Raw genomic sequence first — 12,671 nt, 5'->3', positions numbered from 1 at the left:
GCGTTACAAAGAATGTGGGGGGAAAGAATCGTATCATGGAAAACCCCCCCAAAAAACCATCAGTGGAAGTGGCTCACTCAGCTGACACCCCATCAAAAATTGAGCCCTCGAGCCAATCTACCTTTTTCAACCGCTTTCCGGCAGCCGGTTCGTCTCCAAATACAATGGGAGTAAGATGACGGCCCGCCAGCAACTATATCCCAATCCTAGGTCGCTGGTTGAACGTGGAGCGGTGGGGTGGTGGGGTGGTGGGCGGTATTTTTTCGGGGCCGCCCGTCTCCCGGTAATTGTTTCACGTAATTTACGGGGTTGTATTCTTCATTCTCGGTCATTTGAGCCATCGATACACGAGTGGTTTTCATAGAAGTGGCGAGCCATGGGACAAGCATCTCTGATTTTGTCGGTCATGATATAATAACCTGAGAACCAATTATGTCCTATAGTTATTCTGCCGCAAGCAGAATATTCATAGTTAGCCATGTGACAACTGCAAATCGTTCTACTTGTAAATCTAGACTGTTCGGTGGCCTTTCAACCTAATAGAACTTATTGTCCAGGTCTTCTAGTCCATATAAATACTGGCCAGTGGATTTGGCAGACTTGTCCCTGCTATCACAGCCTCAGCTCATTTCCAGCTCTCAATCTTATAATATCCTTGGAAATACCAACTTCAAATATACACTAGCAATGTATTGCCTCCGTTCACTCTTGATACTCTTTTATACACTACACTTAACTTGCGGTTGGGGGGACGTCGGTCATCGCACGGTAGCCTATTTGGCAGAGAAGTACCTAACCAAGCAGGCTACTCAACTCGTGGAGGATCTGATTCCTCTCAATGATACGTTCGACATCTCAGATGCGGCAGTTTGGCCTGATAAAGTGAAATTTCGACGTCCATTTACCCGAAATTGGCATTACATAGGTATGCTGCAATAGAATTTATGGCAGATTTACAAGCTGACTTGGATAGATGCTGTGGACCAACCACCCAATTCTTGTGCTGTTTCCTATGAAGCAGATTGCAATGATGGATGTATTATCTCTGCTATTGACAACATGGTCAGTAAGTCCAGGGGACTAGAAATTGCAGCCTAGCTAGAACCAAACTATCTAAGCACTACTGACTAGTCAACAGACTCACCAAGTGCAGGATCTTGACCTGGATAAGAAGAAGCAAGGCGAAGCATTGAACTTCCTGATACATTTCATTGGCGACCTACATCAACCGCTACATGTTGAGAACAAATGTAGAGGAGGAAACGAGATCCACGTTCACTTTGACAATCACGGTGGCGAAAAGGAGAACCTACACAGTGTGTGGGATACGGATATTCCGCATAAAATCCTCGGCATCAAACATAGGCTGAAGCAAAACGAAGAGAAAGAGCCTGCTGAAAAGTGGGCCACAAAGCTGTTCCAGTCTCAGGGATTAAGGCCCCTTCATGCTGAATGCGCTGATACACAGAAACCTATGAAATGCTCAATGTTGTGGGCAGCGGAAACAAACAGACTGAACTGTGATTATGTATTCAAGAAAGGCATTGAATGGCTGACAGAAAATGACTTGGGTGGAGAGTATTATGAAGGAGCAGCTCCTATTGTGGAAACACAGATTCTCAAAGCAGGAATTCGCCTAGCCGCGTGGCTGAACGCCTTGGCAGCCGACAAAGCGTCATCTGGAGGGCACTGTACTCCTCAGGGTGGAAAGGTGAGATACGTTTCCAATCCTGGGCAAGACCCTCTTCACAGGTCTGATTAATTTACCCTTTTGCCGCACTTTCAGGTGAAAGCACAGAAGGAGCTAAAGTAAACCAAAATACGAAAAAGGCGAAAGCAAGGACAATGTCAATGTCAATGGCAGAATCTAAAAGTGATAGTATTTTTCAAATCCCTGTGACAAATCAAAATGTTTATTATTGAATTGATGCTTCCTGTCGTATTATTTCCCATATTTGTGACGAAGCGTAGTCTTGTGAACCATAGTTTACTCCCTAGATAGCTGGCCTGTAGGCCTCATGGTTCACCTTTTCACCTTTCCCCAGCTTTGTTACTTTTTCCGAAGGCTTGCGATCACCCAATGTGAAACTATAGCATCATATGGCTTCTCTATTTGACTTGGAGGATTTCATAATTCTACTATTCACCTATGAGTCTGGCGTCCGTGCTGCTACTGTCTAGTCAGGGCGGAAGATAAGGAAATGCAACGACCCCCGCATCTGTGACCTGGCATTCACGCATTCACCTGCACTCGGAATCCCAGGTAGCCTCCTCTTCTCCTACTCCTCCCTATTCCCCTTTGACCTTGATTATATCCAACCTTGTCAGTCTTATCCGGTACCAATATCCACTAGTGCAACTAGTATAAACGAACACTACAAGATGGCGATTCCTTCTACGCAGATTGCAGCCGTCATTCCACCGACCGGGGCATCTGCAAAGTCTGGGGTCAATATAATCAACACTCATCCGGTCCCTACCCCAGGCGATGGAGATCTGCTAGTGAAACTTGAATTCTCCGGCGTGTGCCATACAGACATTCACAGTATCCGAGGAGATACGCCAATGTTGACAGATGTGGCTGGCCACGAAGGTGTCGGAACTGTAGTTTCAGGTGAGAAAGGACCTATTCGAAAGAGGCTTTTGGTATAACTTGAACTAATATGATTCTTTGCCGTATCTCAGTTGGGCCCCGAGTTGATGAAGGCCAGTGGGTCGGTCAGAGAGTCGGTATTAGGTCCGTGCCTCAAGTTCTTGGCTGGGTTTAAGATAGGAGTGTCATGCTTGAATGGAGTATTAATCAGATTTCCTTTTCAGGTGGCTTTACAGTTCGTGCCTTAACTGTGAGATATGCGCGATCAATCATACCGCATGTCCGAGTCAGAAAAATGCCGGTGCCGTATGTCCCTCAGGCGAATTGGTTTTCTCATGATCATATATGTGCCCATGCTAATAAATATCAATCAAGAATGTTCCTGGAACATTTCAGCGTGCGAGTCCCCAGCTATTATCTTATTTAACTTGAAGACTAATTGAAACCTATAGAGTATATCGTCAGCCCGGCACTCCATGTCACAAAAATACCCTCGGAGATTTCTCCCGAGCTAGCAGCGCCGCTTCTATGCGGTGTGTTTAATCATTACCTACTTGCGCTATGGCAGCCAGCTGACATTCAATAGCTGGAATTGCCATGTATTCTTCAATCATGAAAACAAAGCCTCGCCCAGGCGATTGGATCGCTATTCTTGGTGCTGGAGGTGGTCTCGGGCATATGTGCGTTTAGGTTTACGGTGTACACCGAACAAACCATAGTATTGTGCTGACTTGGAATTACAAAGGGGTGTACAAATAGCTGCGAAGAAAGGTCTGAATGTTCTCGCTATTGACAAGTATGCTCCATCCGAAAACGAATCCCCTATCAAATCGGGGTTGAACCCTGCTGCTAACATTGCCCAGGGGCGCAAAGAAGAGAGAATTATGTCTATCGCTAGGAGCTAAGCACTTCCTTGACTTTAGTGACGTTGACATTGTTGACGAAGTCAAGAATCTTACCTCCGGACTAGGTGCTCATGGTGTAATCTGTACGGCAAACGGCGCACGAGCATATGAGCAAAGCTTGCAAATGCTGCGTCCACTCGGAACACTAGTATGTGTTGGCATTCCGAGTGTCCCATTTAATCTGCCGGCTACTCCACTGGACATGATCATCAAAGGTAAGTGAGGCTTGGTAATGTCATGTTCATTTACTGATCTCTTTCTTAGGTCTGACTATTGTGGGGAACTCGGCTGGCACTGCAAGTGAGATGGAGGAGCTTTTGACTATGGCTATGGCAGGAGATGTGAAAGCGCATATCCAAGTCTTTGATTTGGATGAGATTCATGATGTTTTGGAACGACTCGAGAAATCGGAAATTGAAGGCAGGGTGGTATTGAAGATTCCTTGAGGAGAGTTGACCTGCATATATTCTTAGTCTATCTCGCTCTCAATCAATTCATGAGATTGGACGTACTTTTACTATTGAGTCACAGCGCATTTCTCGGCGGTTCTTCACAATGGGGCTCCTTCCTGGTTTGTGAGCTTCAAGTGAACCCCCCCTCCTCCTGCCCTCCCCGTTTGTACAGCAGCCACCGGGCAAATTGACGCTCCGTCGATCATCGTGACATTAACTGCACCCGCAAACTGAACTCGACAGTATCTGGAAGTAAGATATAGGATTCCTCCTGTGGCGAATACTTATTACTAGGGCTTGGACAATAAGAACTGACTCTGGCTGACATTTCCAGGATGGTTCATCTATGGCTTCTCGTGGCGCAAGTCCTCATCGCAGCTCCTTCCTTCGTGTCCGTGTCCGCCGACTCTGGCGGTTCATTTCTGTGGAATCCGCCCTGGTTCAACGAAGCCAACGTCTACGCCCGCATGATTAAACTCCAACACGCTGGTGATCGTAATGGCAAACTGCTTGCGACATGGGAGCACTGGTACACAAAAAGGCAAGGACAGTGATGAGCCAAACGGCCTCCCGGGCAGCTTCATCATTCGTGAAAGCGACGATGAAGGGAATACTTGGACAACATTGACAACTATCACTGATCCGCAATCCGGTCCAGAACATCCCTGCACGCGGTTTTGGCAGCCCTTTCTCTTCGAATTTCCACGATGCCTTGGTCAATATCCCGAAGGAACTTTGATTCTGGTCGGAGTTCTTGTTGCTTCCGATTTAAGCTACGTTTCCTATCACCTGTGGCGTTCTCTCGACCATGGACAAACGTGGAGTCCGGGAGAAGAATGGCAACGCAGTGGTTCATTCTCCAAAGGGATCTGGGAACCTTTCCTTTATCTGGACAGCTTGTCGCAATTTTCTCTGATGAACGTTCTTACTGGAGCCAGGCGTTAGTGACGGTCATATCTGACGATGGGGGTGACTCATGGGGTAGGATCGAATTCGCTTTGGCTAGTTCCAATATTCATGATCGGCCGGGCATGGCCACTGTGTCGAGGATGGAAAATGGCGAGTACATTTTGGCCTATGAATACTGTGTCACCGCAGATTGCCAGATCTACGTGAAGATGTCCAGCAACGGATCCAACTGGGTTTCATCCGATATGGGAGACGCTGTTTCCACAACCGACGGCCTCTTCCCGGCATCAAGTCCATTCATAGTTTGGGAACCGACAGCAAAACAGTTGATACTTTCCAGTCAATCGGTATACCCGATCGGTAACGAGTCCCAGGTCTCCCAAAACCCATCGTGCCATCTTCACCAATGGCCAGCATGGCCGAGGGCAATGGAGATGGTCTCCAGCTCCTTGGAATGTCCGCGCGGGATATCCGACTTGCAACTCCAACTACAGCCCCAATTTGCTCGTACGGCCCAATGGCAAGGTACGATTGACTGCTCCCGCGAGCGAATGGAGCACGACCAAATGCTCCGAACGAACTGGGGAGGCCTTCATCGGTGTCCTGCCCTACCAGTCTGATTTCGCAGTCGATGGCCAGTCTGGTTGGATTAACTTCGGAGAGGACTGGTCTATTTCCGGCAGCGAGTATGTGTTTGCACCCGTCGGAGACCAACATGCCATTGCAGTGACTGGGTCGACGGGATGGACGCAGTACACAATCACTAGAGATGGGATGATTACAACTCCCTCTGGGAAGGTTGGATTGATGGCCCATGTGTCTGCATCGGGCGCCCCTCATGTCAATCTATTGCAAGGATTTACTTTCACCCTTAGCACACTAGGGACCTCCGCGGGCAGGATGACAATCACGCAGGAAGGCACCAACTCGAAACAATTGGGTTCCAACCTAGCCCCCTGGCCAGTGGAATCGAACAGATGGTATCGCTTGAGCTTAAGTTATCACTCTGGTGGGATTTTGACGGTTACGGCGGCAGTCCCCCCTACAAATTATGAAGAGGAAGAAGTGGAGACCAGCAATACCTAGTAGGCTACAAAGACAGCATTGCCACCAGCCCTGGTTCCAGCCTGGACAACGATTTCGAACAAGGCATGGCAGGACTGGTGGGCAAGATGGTGGAGGGAGATTTAGGAATGTGCAGATTGTCGCGAACTAATTCGGAGCCAACGATAGGTGTGAATGTGATCATTACTATCGTTACGAATATCATTTGATCATCCAATATCGTGACTTTTGTGGAGGGTAGGGTACAGAGGATGGCGAGTGTACTTACTACTCGTATCTGGGTGGCTCAACCGCATCGGGTCGATCAGTTGGAGACTGAAATAATCCTCGATCCCATTAAAACCCGGGGGAGCTCCAATGTGCCGTCGATCGTCTTCCTGATAGGCCCGCTGGGGGGACCATCGGGGTTGCCAATCAGCAAGCAGTTAACCCCCCCCACGGGCGGCCCTGATGCCTGTGAGTGGCCCACATTGCCACTAATGCAGGCCCGAAGCCAAATGCCCTTAAAGTTGGTCCCTACTTCGTTACTCTGTATGCACTCTGTACTCCGTACTCGGAGATGCTCCATTAAAACTGTTTTCGTGATCTACTGTAGAGTGGAGGTGGAGATAAAAGGGAAACTATCTGATCCCATGTCTTGGGTACTTCGCCCCCCCCCATACTAATTTGCCTATACATACAAGTTCCATGTACAAGTCTTGCCCATTGTCACGCCTCCTACTATCGCAACCTCCCCCACCCATGTGTTGCCCTGATAGGGCCTGATGCAAGCTGCTGCCCTCCACCCGCAATGGAGTGCCACCTGTGGGCTCTATGCAAATGTCCTATCAAACGTGCCATGCAGTAGTACTGGACTCTCTGGAAGTATGACCATGTGCTCTGGCTATGGTGGTGGTGGTGGTGGTGGTATATGAAATATCAATCCCCTCGTGCCTTCCCCTCCTCCTCCTCCCCCCCCCCTCCATTCTCCTCTTTGAAAAAAGAAATGTTTGCCGATTTCCTGACAAGTCCCTCAATGGACTGGCTACACGTCTACATCGCCGGGGCGGCCTTCCTAGTCTTCGCCTTGGTCGCGCTGGTTCTCTTCGTCTCCTTCCAACCAGTCAAGATTGACCTCAACCATGGTGCCTTCACTTACTTCAAGTTCATTTGGGCCAGTTTCCTGAAGCCTCACGATAGCCAGGCGGGGGATCAACAAGATGCACTTGAGAGCTTTTACAAAACTCAGGTGCGTACCAAGGAGTATACAGCGAGTGCCGCGCAAAAAATAACCCGTTTTGCATGTTCTATTTTAGGCCAGCGTCTACGATGCTACTCGACGTCGCCTTCTTCGTGGCCGCGAAGATATGCTGGGTCTCATTGCGGCGCAATTGAAGCATAAAGTTGAGAGCAAGGAAATCAAGTCCGGGAAGGCTGTATGGGTGGATGTAAGTATTTTGAAAACCGGCATATTCCTCAGGATAAAGCTGACAGAGTTGACAGATTGGCGGTGGTACTGGGTGAGTCACATATGAAATTAGCCCCATGAATTTAGTCAAGCATCGGCAAATACTAACTTTTCATCCACAGCTACAACATTGAAGCCATGTCCGCCTTCGTCCCAGTGGAGAGGTTCTTCGACCACGTTTACCTCGTCGACCTTTCGCCATCTCTTTGTGAGGTTGCCCGCCAGCGTTTTCAGCGCCTGGGATGGAAAAATGTCACTGTTCTGTGCCAGGATGCGCGATCTTTCCGTCTTCCAGAGAGGCAGGTCGACCCCAGTCCACTGAGGCTGCAACGGATCGAGCGGACATGATTACCATGAGCTATAGTCTTTCTATGATTCCAGGTGAGATTTCAACTGCTTGAGGGATTAATTCGAGATACTCATACTAATATCACTTTTTAGACTACTACAGTGTCGTCGATTCCCTAACCTCGCGCTTGAAGCCAACGGGCTTGCTCGGAGTCTGCGACTTCTATGGTAAGTAGCTACCAGAGGTATTTTAAAATAGCCGCTCACACTTGGATAGTGCAAAGTATCGTCGACGTATCTTCCCGCAATTATATTGGTGGAGCATTCAACCGACACGTTAACTGGCTTGGTCGAGTCTTCTGGCGTGCGTGGTTTGACTTTGACCGAGTCAACCTGGAGGCTGCTCGCCGTGACTATCTCGAGTACAAGTTTGGAACCGTGATCTCGGCCAGTGAGCGCAACTACCTCTTGGGTGGTATTCCCTACTATATATTTGTCGGTTGCCCCAAGGAGTTCGCCTCTACTCGATCCAGCCAAGCCACCATCGAAAAGTTGGATGCTTCATTCACCGAATCTCCCTATCTACACCCCGCCAACCACCAAACTGAGATGGATAAGGCCGCTCAGAAGAGCACGAGCGAGGTTCGATCCAAGGCCTACGAATCTGCTGTGATCAACCTCAGCGCCAACCTGCCTCTCCCGTGCTCTTTCTACCAAAACCACCACTATCGGATTCACTACAACGACATGCTCCCTAAGCACACGCAGTTCCAAAATGAATATATCTACGCTTTCACTTGGGAAGATCCCCGAGTGGATCACCGACTGCTGAACATCGGCCCGGATGATGTGATCTTGGCCATCACAAGTGCCGGAGACAATATCTTGGACTACCTTCAAAAGAACCCTCGTCGTGTTCATGCTGTTGATCTAAACCCGAACCAAAACCATCTACTTGAGCTGAAGGTGGCCAGTTACAGCGCACTGGGTCATCGTGATATGTGGAAGATTTTTGGCGAGGGCAAGCATTCACAGTTCCGCGAGCTACTCATTTCCAAACTGAGCCCTCACCTCTCAAGTCAGGCTTTCCAGTACTGGTTGGAACACACCCATGTCTTTACTTCCACTTCTGGATATGGTCTCTACGAGACTGGTGGCTCCCGTCATGCTATTCGCATGGCACGATGGCTGTTCAATATCTTTGGGCTCCAGGGTGAGGTGACTAAGATGTGCGAGGCTCAAAGCTTAGAGGAGCAGCGTGTTATTTGGCCGCGCATCCGCCGGGTCCTTCTCAGTAAGCCATTGAACTGGGCTATCGTGAGTACCGAATGGTTTGCCTGGAAGGCAGCCGGTGTGCCTCGCAACCAGCGCAACATGATCGTCGACGATTTCTTCCGTCGCAATGGGTTGACATCGGACATGAAGCAAGGAAAGGACATCAGTGGCCAATCCATTTGGGAATATGTGGTGAATACCCTCGACCCAGTGGTCAAGGACACGATGATCAGCAATGACAACTACTTCTACTACCTGTGCGTGCAGGGTAAATTCTCGCGACGGTCAGTCAATATCATGAACATCCACCTTGGAGATGTATGAGAAGTTGGTACTAATTTGTTTCCAGATGCCACCCTACATACCTGTCACCCCAAGCACATGTCAAGCTCTCTACGCCTGGTGCTTTTGATGGGCTCCGTATTCACACCGATGAGATCAACGAGGTTATCAACCGTATCACACCCGGCACATTGACGATTGCCGTGGTAAGTCCAAGAAATATCTACCTTGAATCAAACCTCACATATACTAATCTAATTCAGGTCATGGATTCAATGGATTGGTTCGATCCCGCCGAGGACGCCGCCGCCGCTCAAGCCCGCCGTCTCAACCACGCCCTGAAGAAGGGAGGCCGGATCCTACTCCGCTCCGCTAGCATCGACCCTTGGTACATCAAACACTTCGAAGACAACGGGTTCACAGCCCGTCGGGTGGGAGCTCGTTTCCCAGGCACTTGCATCGACCGGTAATTTCTATTCAACTCCATGATCTTCAAACTCGAACTAACTCATCAAATCAGCGTTAACATGTACGCTTCCACCTGGATCTGTACCAAAAACGAAGGCATTATCCGCCCCGGTTCTGGGAGAACAATTTCTTCCCTGTCACTTCCCGATAGTGCCATCGCGGCGAAGGCGAAGAGATCGACTAGCGTGGAAGACTTGCAACTTTGAAGACGCCCCGGCTCCCCCATCCCCCCCCTCCCTTTTCCTTCTCCTATATCCTTTAGATACCTTTTTCTTTTTCATGACTCCTCTTGCCTACCTAGAAGGTTTCTCTGACGGTCGCGTGCGGCTTTATTTTATGACACATATGCTATGATTAATGGGGTGTTTGGTGTATATACTGGGTTGTGCGGTGTTGATACGACAAATTGGATAGTATGTTGAATACCACCTGCTTATAATTGAACAGCACTAGAATTTGAAAAATTTCCAGTAGCCTTCCAAGGTTGGATATTATTCTTTATTGAAGCGGCTTCCAGTCGAAAGGCTGGCTCTGGAGTCACTGGTCTTGATTCACAAGACAGCCTAAGAAGTGGTCACCGCCTATATCTGGAGAAGAGAAGGTGGACTGATCAGAGACACGGTAGGCGCTCGAAGCAAAGGTGCAAGATTAGTGAGGACCCAGTAGCAGAACCCCAACAACGAGCGCCGACACTCGTGCCCAGGTGGCGCGCTCGCATAAAAGTGTGCTGCTGGAGGAGTGTGGCTCCGTTTTGTCAGATCAGGTTGTAACCGATTGAAGGTTGAGTTGGAACTCTGGATGTGGTGATGACTTCATGAATTAGCCTAGATTCGAGCAGAAAAGTATGATACGTATCAGTCATATTTGTCGTTGACGTTGACAAAGAGGAGGAAGCTATGGCTAAGATGGCTACGAAGTAGGTGTGGGTGTTTGGAGGCTGAGATCAGGTAACATGATGCCATGGGAGTTCGCGATGCCTAGTTCCATATCAATACAGCAACATTGCAAAGGCCTCGGGATTAAGGCTAATGTTATATGATCCTGTATCGAGAGAGTCCCCCTACTGCATTACCTACGCAATGTATGTGAGAGGTCTTCAGCACTTATAGAAGTTGGTCGTAACAAGATATTGAAAGCTAGCATAAACCTAGCTCCAAATCTGATCATATTTCACAGTCGAAGCCAATGTTAAGAATAGAAAAAGCTTAAGAAAACAGGGACAAATGAAGAAGACAAGAAAGAAAAAAAGCGCCCTCTAAAACAACAGGACAATCACAGCCAGAGATGGGGAACCAAGAGGAGAGAGAGGAAGAAATCATTTAAACGGAGAGCAATAATCCGGGGAGGGAAAAAGAATATCCAATCACAAGGCTGTTAATTTGCTCCTCAGACGACGCCTCCATCTCTGGCTTTGTTTTTCGCTGAAATCATATCTATCCATGGCTGGTGCGAGACACATACACACATTGACATTGACATTCGCAACTCTCACGCTGCCTTACCCACTCTCTTGTATAGTAGGACTAAGAGAGAAGGAGCAAGCATAAATAAAAAAGTGACATTGTAGGGTTGGTGAAAGGGAGAGATGGTGGATTTAAAGGAGGTGGGATGTTCATGTTCATGAGCGGCCGTAGCGCGTCTTGCCGAAGGAGAAAGGCACATAGCGATACTTGATCATATGCTGAATCTGGCGGCGCATAGTCAACACGAACAGAAGGATCCAGTAGATCACCAGGACGGGCCAGAAGACGGGGATATCGAACATGGCGAACCAGCTGCACACGAAGCCGATGGCGATGGCGCGGGTGGCGGAGTGCCAGAACTTGAACTCCGGCAGACGTCGAATGAAGGGACGGAACTCTTCGTCACGCTTGGTGGGTAGACTGGGGGAGCCGGCATCGCCGTCTTCCAGGCCTTCATCCTGGGTCATGGAGGGGTCGAATTTGGGGGTGAGGAAGGCGAGGAAGAGGTTGAGGAGGTAGATTCCGAGGGTGTAAGCCACTATTTGGGGATTTGTTAGCGTTTGTTGTTCTGTTTATTTGTTTGGAATATTTCGCCGCATCGTCCATTGCATTTCCGTTGTTTCTTGCGTATCCGGGTTGCTTTTGGAGGGTGGCAATTGCTTGCAATTGACGATTGGACTGGAGAGACGACACGTACCGATGTACCATCCTTGCGCGAAGACGATGCGCAGGAAGAAGATGAAGAGAAGAACACCGGAGCCAACCCAGCGATATGTGGTGTAGGGAGTCGAGGCATCGAGGTAGGCTTGATAGTGCTAGAACCAATGGGTCAGCATGAAACAGGCCGGTGGAACAAACCGATGCGCCGGTGCAAGGAATGGGAGGAACTGCGGCGGCCGGGGCCCCTCACGGGGAAAGCACTTACTCTGGTCAGTTTGGAGGTGTGGGCCGAAACAGCCGTGAAAGGCGACTCATTGGGCTCCGGGACATCCATGGTGAGAGGGTGAGGAGGGAAGGTGAGGATGAGGATGAAGGAGAAAGAGTCGAGAGTCGAGAGATATCCAGGCAGTCGCAGATCGCAGTGCTGAATGCAGTGGCTTGTTCTGGAAAACGAAACAGGAGCAAAGTGTCCCTTGGCGCTCCGCCAATCACATTGCAGATGACGCCCCCGGAAGTCACGTGATGTGCACAGCCTCAATCATGTCAGTTTACATAATCATCCGCTCCAGCCACATAGCCACAGCCACAGCCACGAGATTGAGGCTCGAGCGAAATGTTTGTGAACTCGGTCTCAGCATATTCACCAGTATCCAGATAATGTATTTAAGTATCCTAGTTTTACGTGTATACAGTAGTTTCCGATTGTCCAAGATTACAGATTTGAGTTGCCCGAGAGGTCATATTGAGGACGATTAGAGTATTTGAAGAGGAGAACACGCTCATCGAAATCGATGTACCCAAAATGTAAAAATTGCTGTCAAAGAAACAGGAGAGATTGATTGATTTGGGTCCCATAATCTACTC

General features: G+C 48.9%; 6 protein-coding genes across 6 annotated transcripts; 5 read left to right on the top strand and 1 right to left on the bottom strand.

The window, feature by feature from the left end:
• Nucleotides 1–687: 687 nt before the first annotated feature.
• Nucleotides 688–1,813, top strand: N7481_011372 (S1/P1 nuclease; the record flags this gene model as incomplete). The annotated part of the gene is made up of 4 exons (XM_057270591.1): nucleotides 688–925; nucleotides 974–1,066; nucleotides 1,149–1,711; nucleotides 1,787–1,813. 4 exons carry the CDS (start codon nucleotides 688–690, stop codon nucleotides 1,811–1,813), a joined length of 921 nt encoding a protein of 306 aa, XP_057117765.1.
• A 569-nt stretch (nucleotides 1,814–2,382) lies between these two features.
• On the top strand, nucleotides 2,383–3,944 carry N7481_011371 (zinc-dependent alcohol dehydrogenase; the record flags this gene model as incomplete). Its single annotated transcript, XM_057270590.1, has 9 exons — nucleotides 2,383–2,614; nucleotides 2,686–2,737; nucleotides 2,818–2,899; nucleotides 2,969–2,990; nucleotides 3,046–3,126; nucleotides 3,180–3,273; nucleotides 3,339–3,389; nucleotides 3,457–3,713; nucleotides 3,763–3,944. The coding sequence occupies 9 exons, from the start codon at nucleotides 2,383–2,385 to the stop codon at nucleotides 3,942–3,944; spliced, it is 1,053 nt and encodes a 350-aa protein (XP_057117764.1).
• A 341-nt stretch (nucleotides 3,945–4,285) lies between these two features.
• On the top strand, nucleotides 4,286–4,504 carry N7481_011370 (uncharacterized protein; the record flags this gene model as incomplete). Its single annotated transcript, XM_057270589.1, has 1 exon — nucleotides 4,286–4,504. The coding sequence occupies one exon, from the start codon at nucleotides 4,286–4,288 to the stop codon at nucleotides 4,502–4,504; it is 219 nt and encodes a 72-aa protein (XP_057117763.1).
• Nucleotides 4,505–4,786: 282 nt separating this feature from the next.
• N7481_011369 (uncharacterized protein) lies at nucleotides 4,787–5,479 on the top strand (the record flags this gene model as incomplete). Its single annotated transcript, XM_057270588.1, has 1 exon — nucleotides 4,787–5,479. The coding sequence occupies one exon, from the start codon at nucleotides 4,787–4,789 to the stop codon at nucleotides 5,477–5,479; it is 693 nt and encodes a 230-aa protein (XP_057117762.1).
• A 1,430-nt stretch (nucleotides 5,480–6,909) lies between these two features.
• N7481_011368 (uncharacterized protein) lies at nucleotides 6,910–9,890 on the top strand (the record flags this gene model as incomplete). The annotated part of the gene is made up of 9 exons (XM_057270587.1): nucleotides 6,910–7,152; nucleotides 7,220–7,351; nucleotides 7,407–7,423; nucleotides 7,494–7,684; nucleotides 7,813–7,887; nucleotides 7,937–9,218; nucleotides 9,284–9,422; nucleotides 9,480–9,682; nucleotides 9,737–9,890. The coding sequence occupies 9 exons, from the start codon at nucleotides 6,910–6,912 to the stop codon at nucleotides 9,888–9,890; spliced, it is 2,436 nt and encodes an 811-aa protein (XP_057117761.1).
• A 1,412-nt stretch (nucleotides 9,891–11,302) lies between these two features.
• Nucleotides 11,303–12,141, bottom strand: N7481_011367 (Rer1 family protein; the record flags this gene model as incomplete). The annotated part of the gene is made up of 3 exons (XM_057270586.1): nucleotides 11,303–11,685; nucleotides 11,845–11,962; nucleotides 12,073–12,141. 3 exons carry the CDS (start codon nucleotides 12,139–12,141, stop codon nucleotides 11,303–11,305), a joined length of 570 nt encoding a protein of 189 aa, XP_057117760.1.
• Nucleotides 12,142–12,671: the final 530 nt, after the last annotated feature.

Source organism: Penicillium waksmanii (assembly GCF_028829765.1).
Source record: "Penicillium waksmanii strain IBT 27052 chromosome Unknown utg000009l:1.0-4314994.0:1.0-4318279.0, whole genome shotgun sequence".
NCBI lineage: Eukaryota > Fungi > Ascomycota > Eurotiomycetes > Eurotiales > Aspergillaceae > Penicillium > Penicillium waksmanii.
This window is presented reverse-complemented; position numbering and strand designations above follow the sequence as displayed.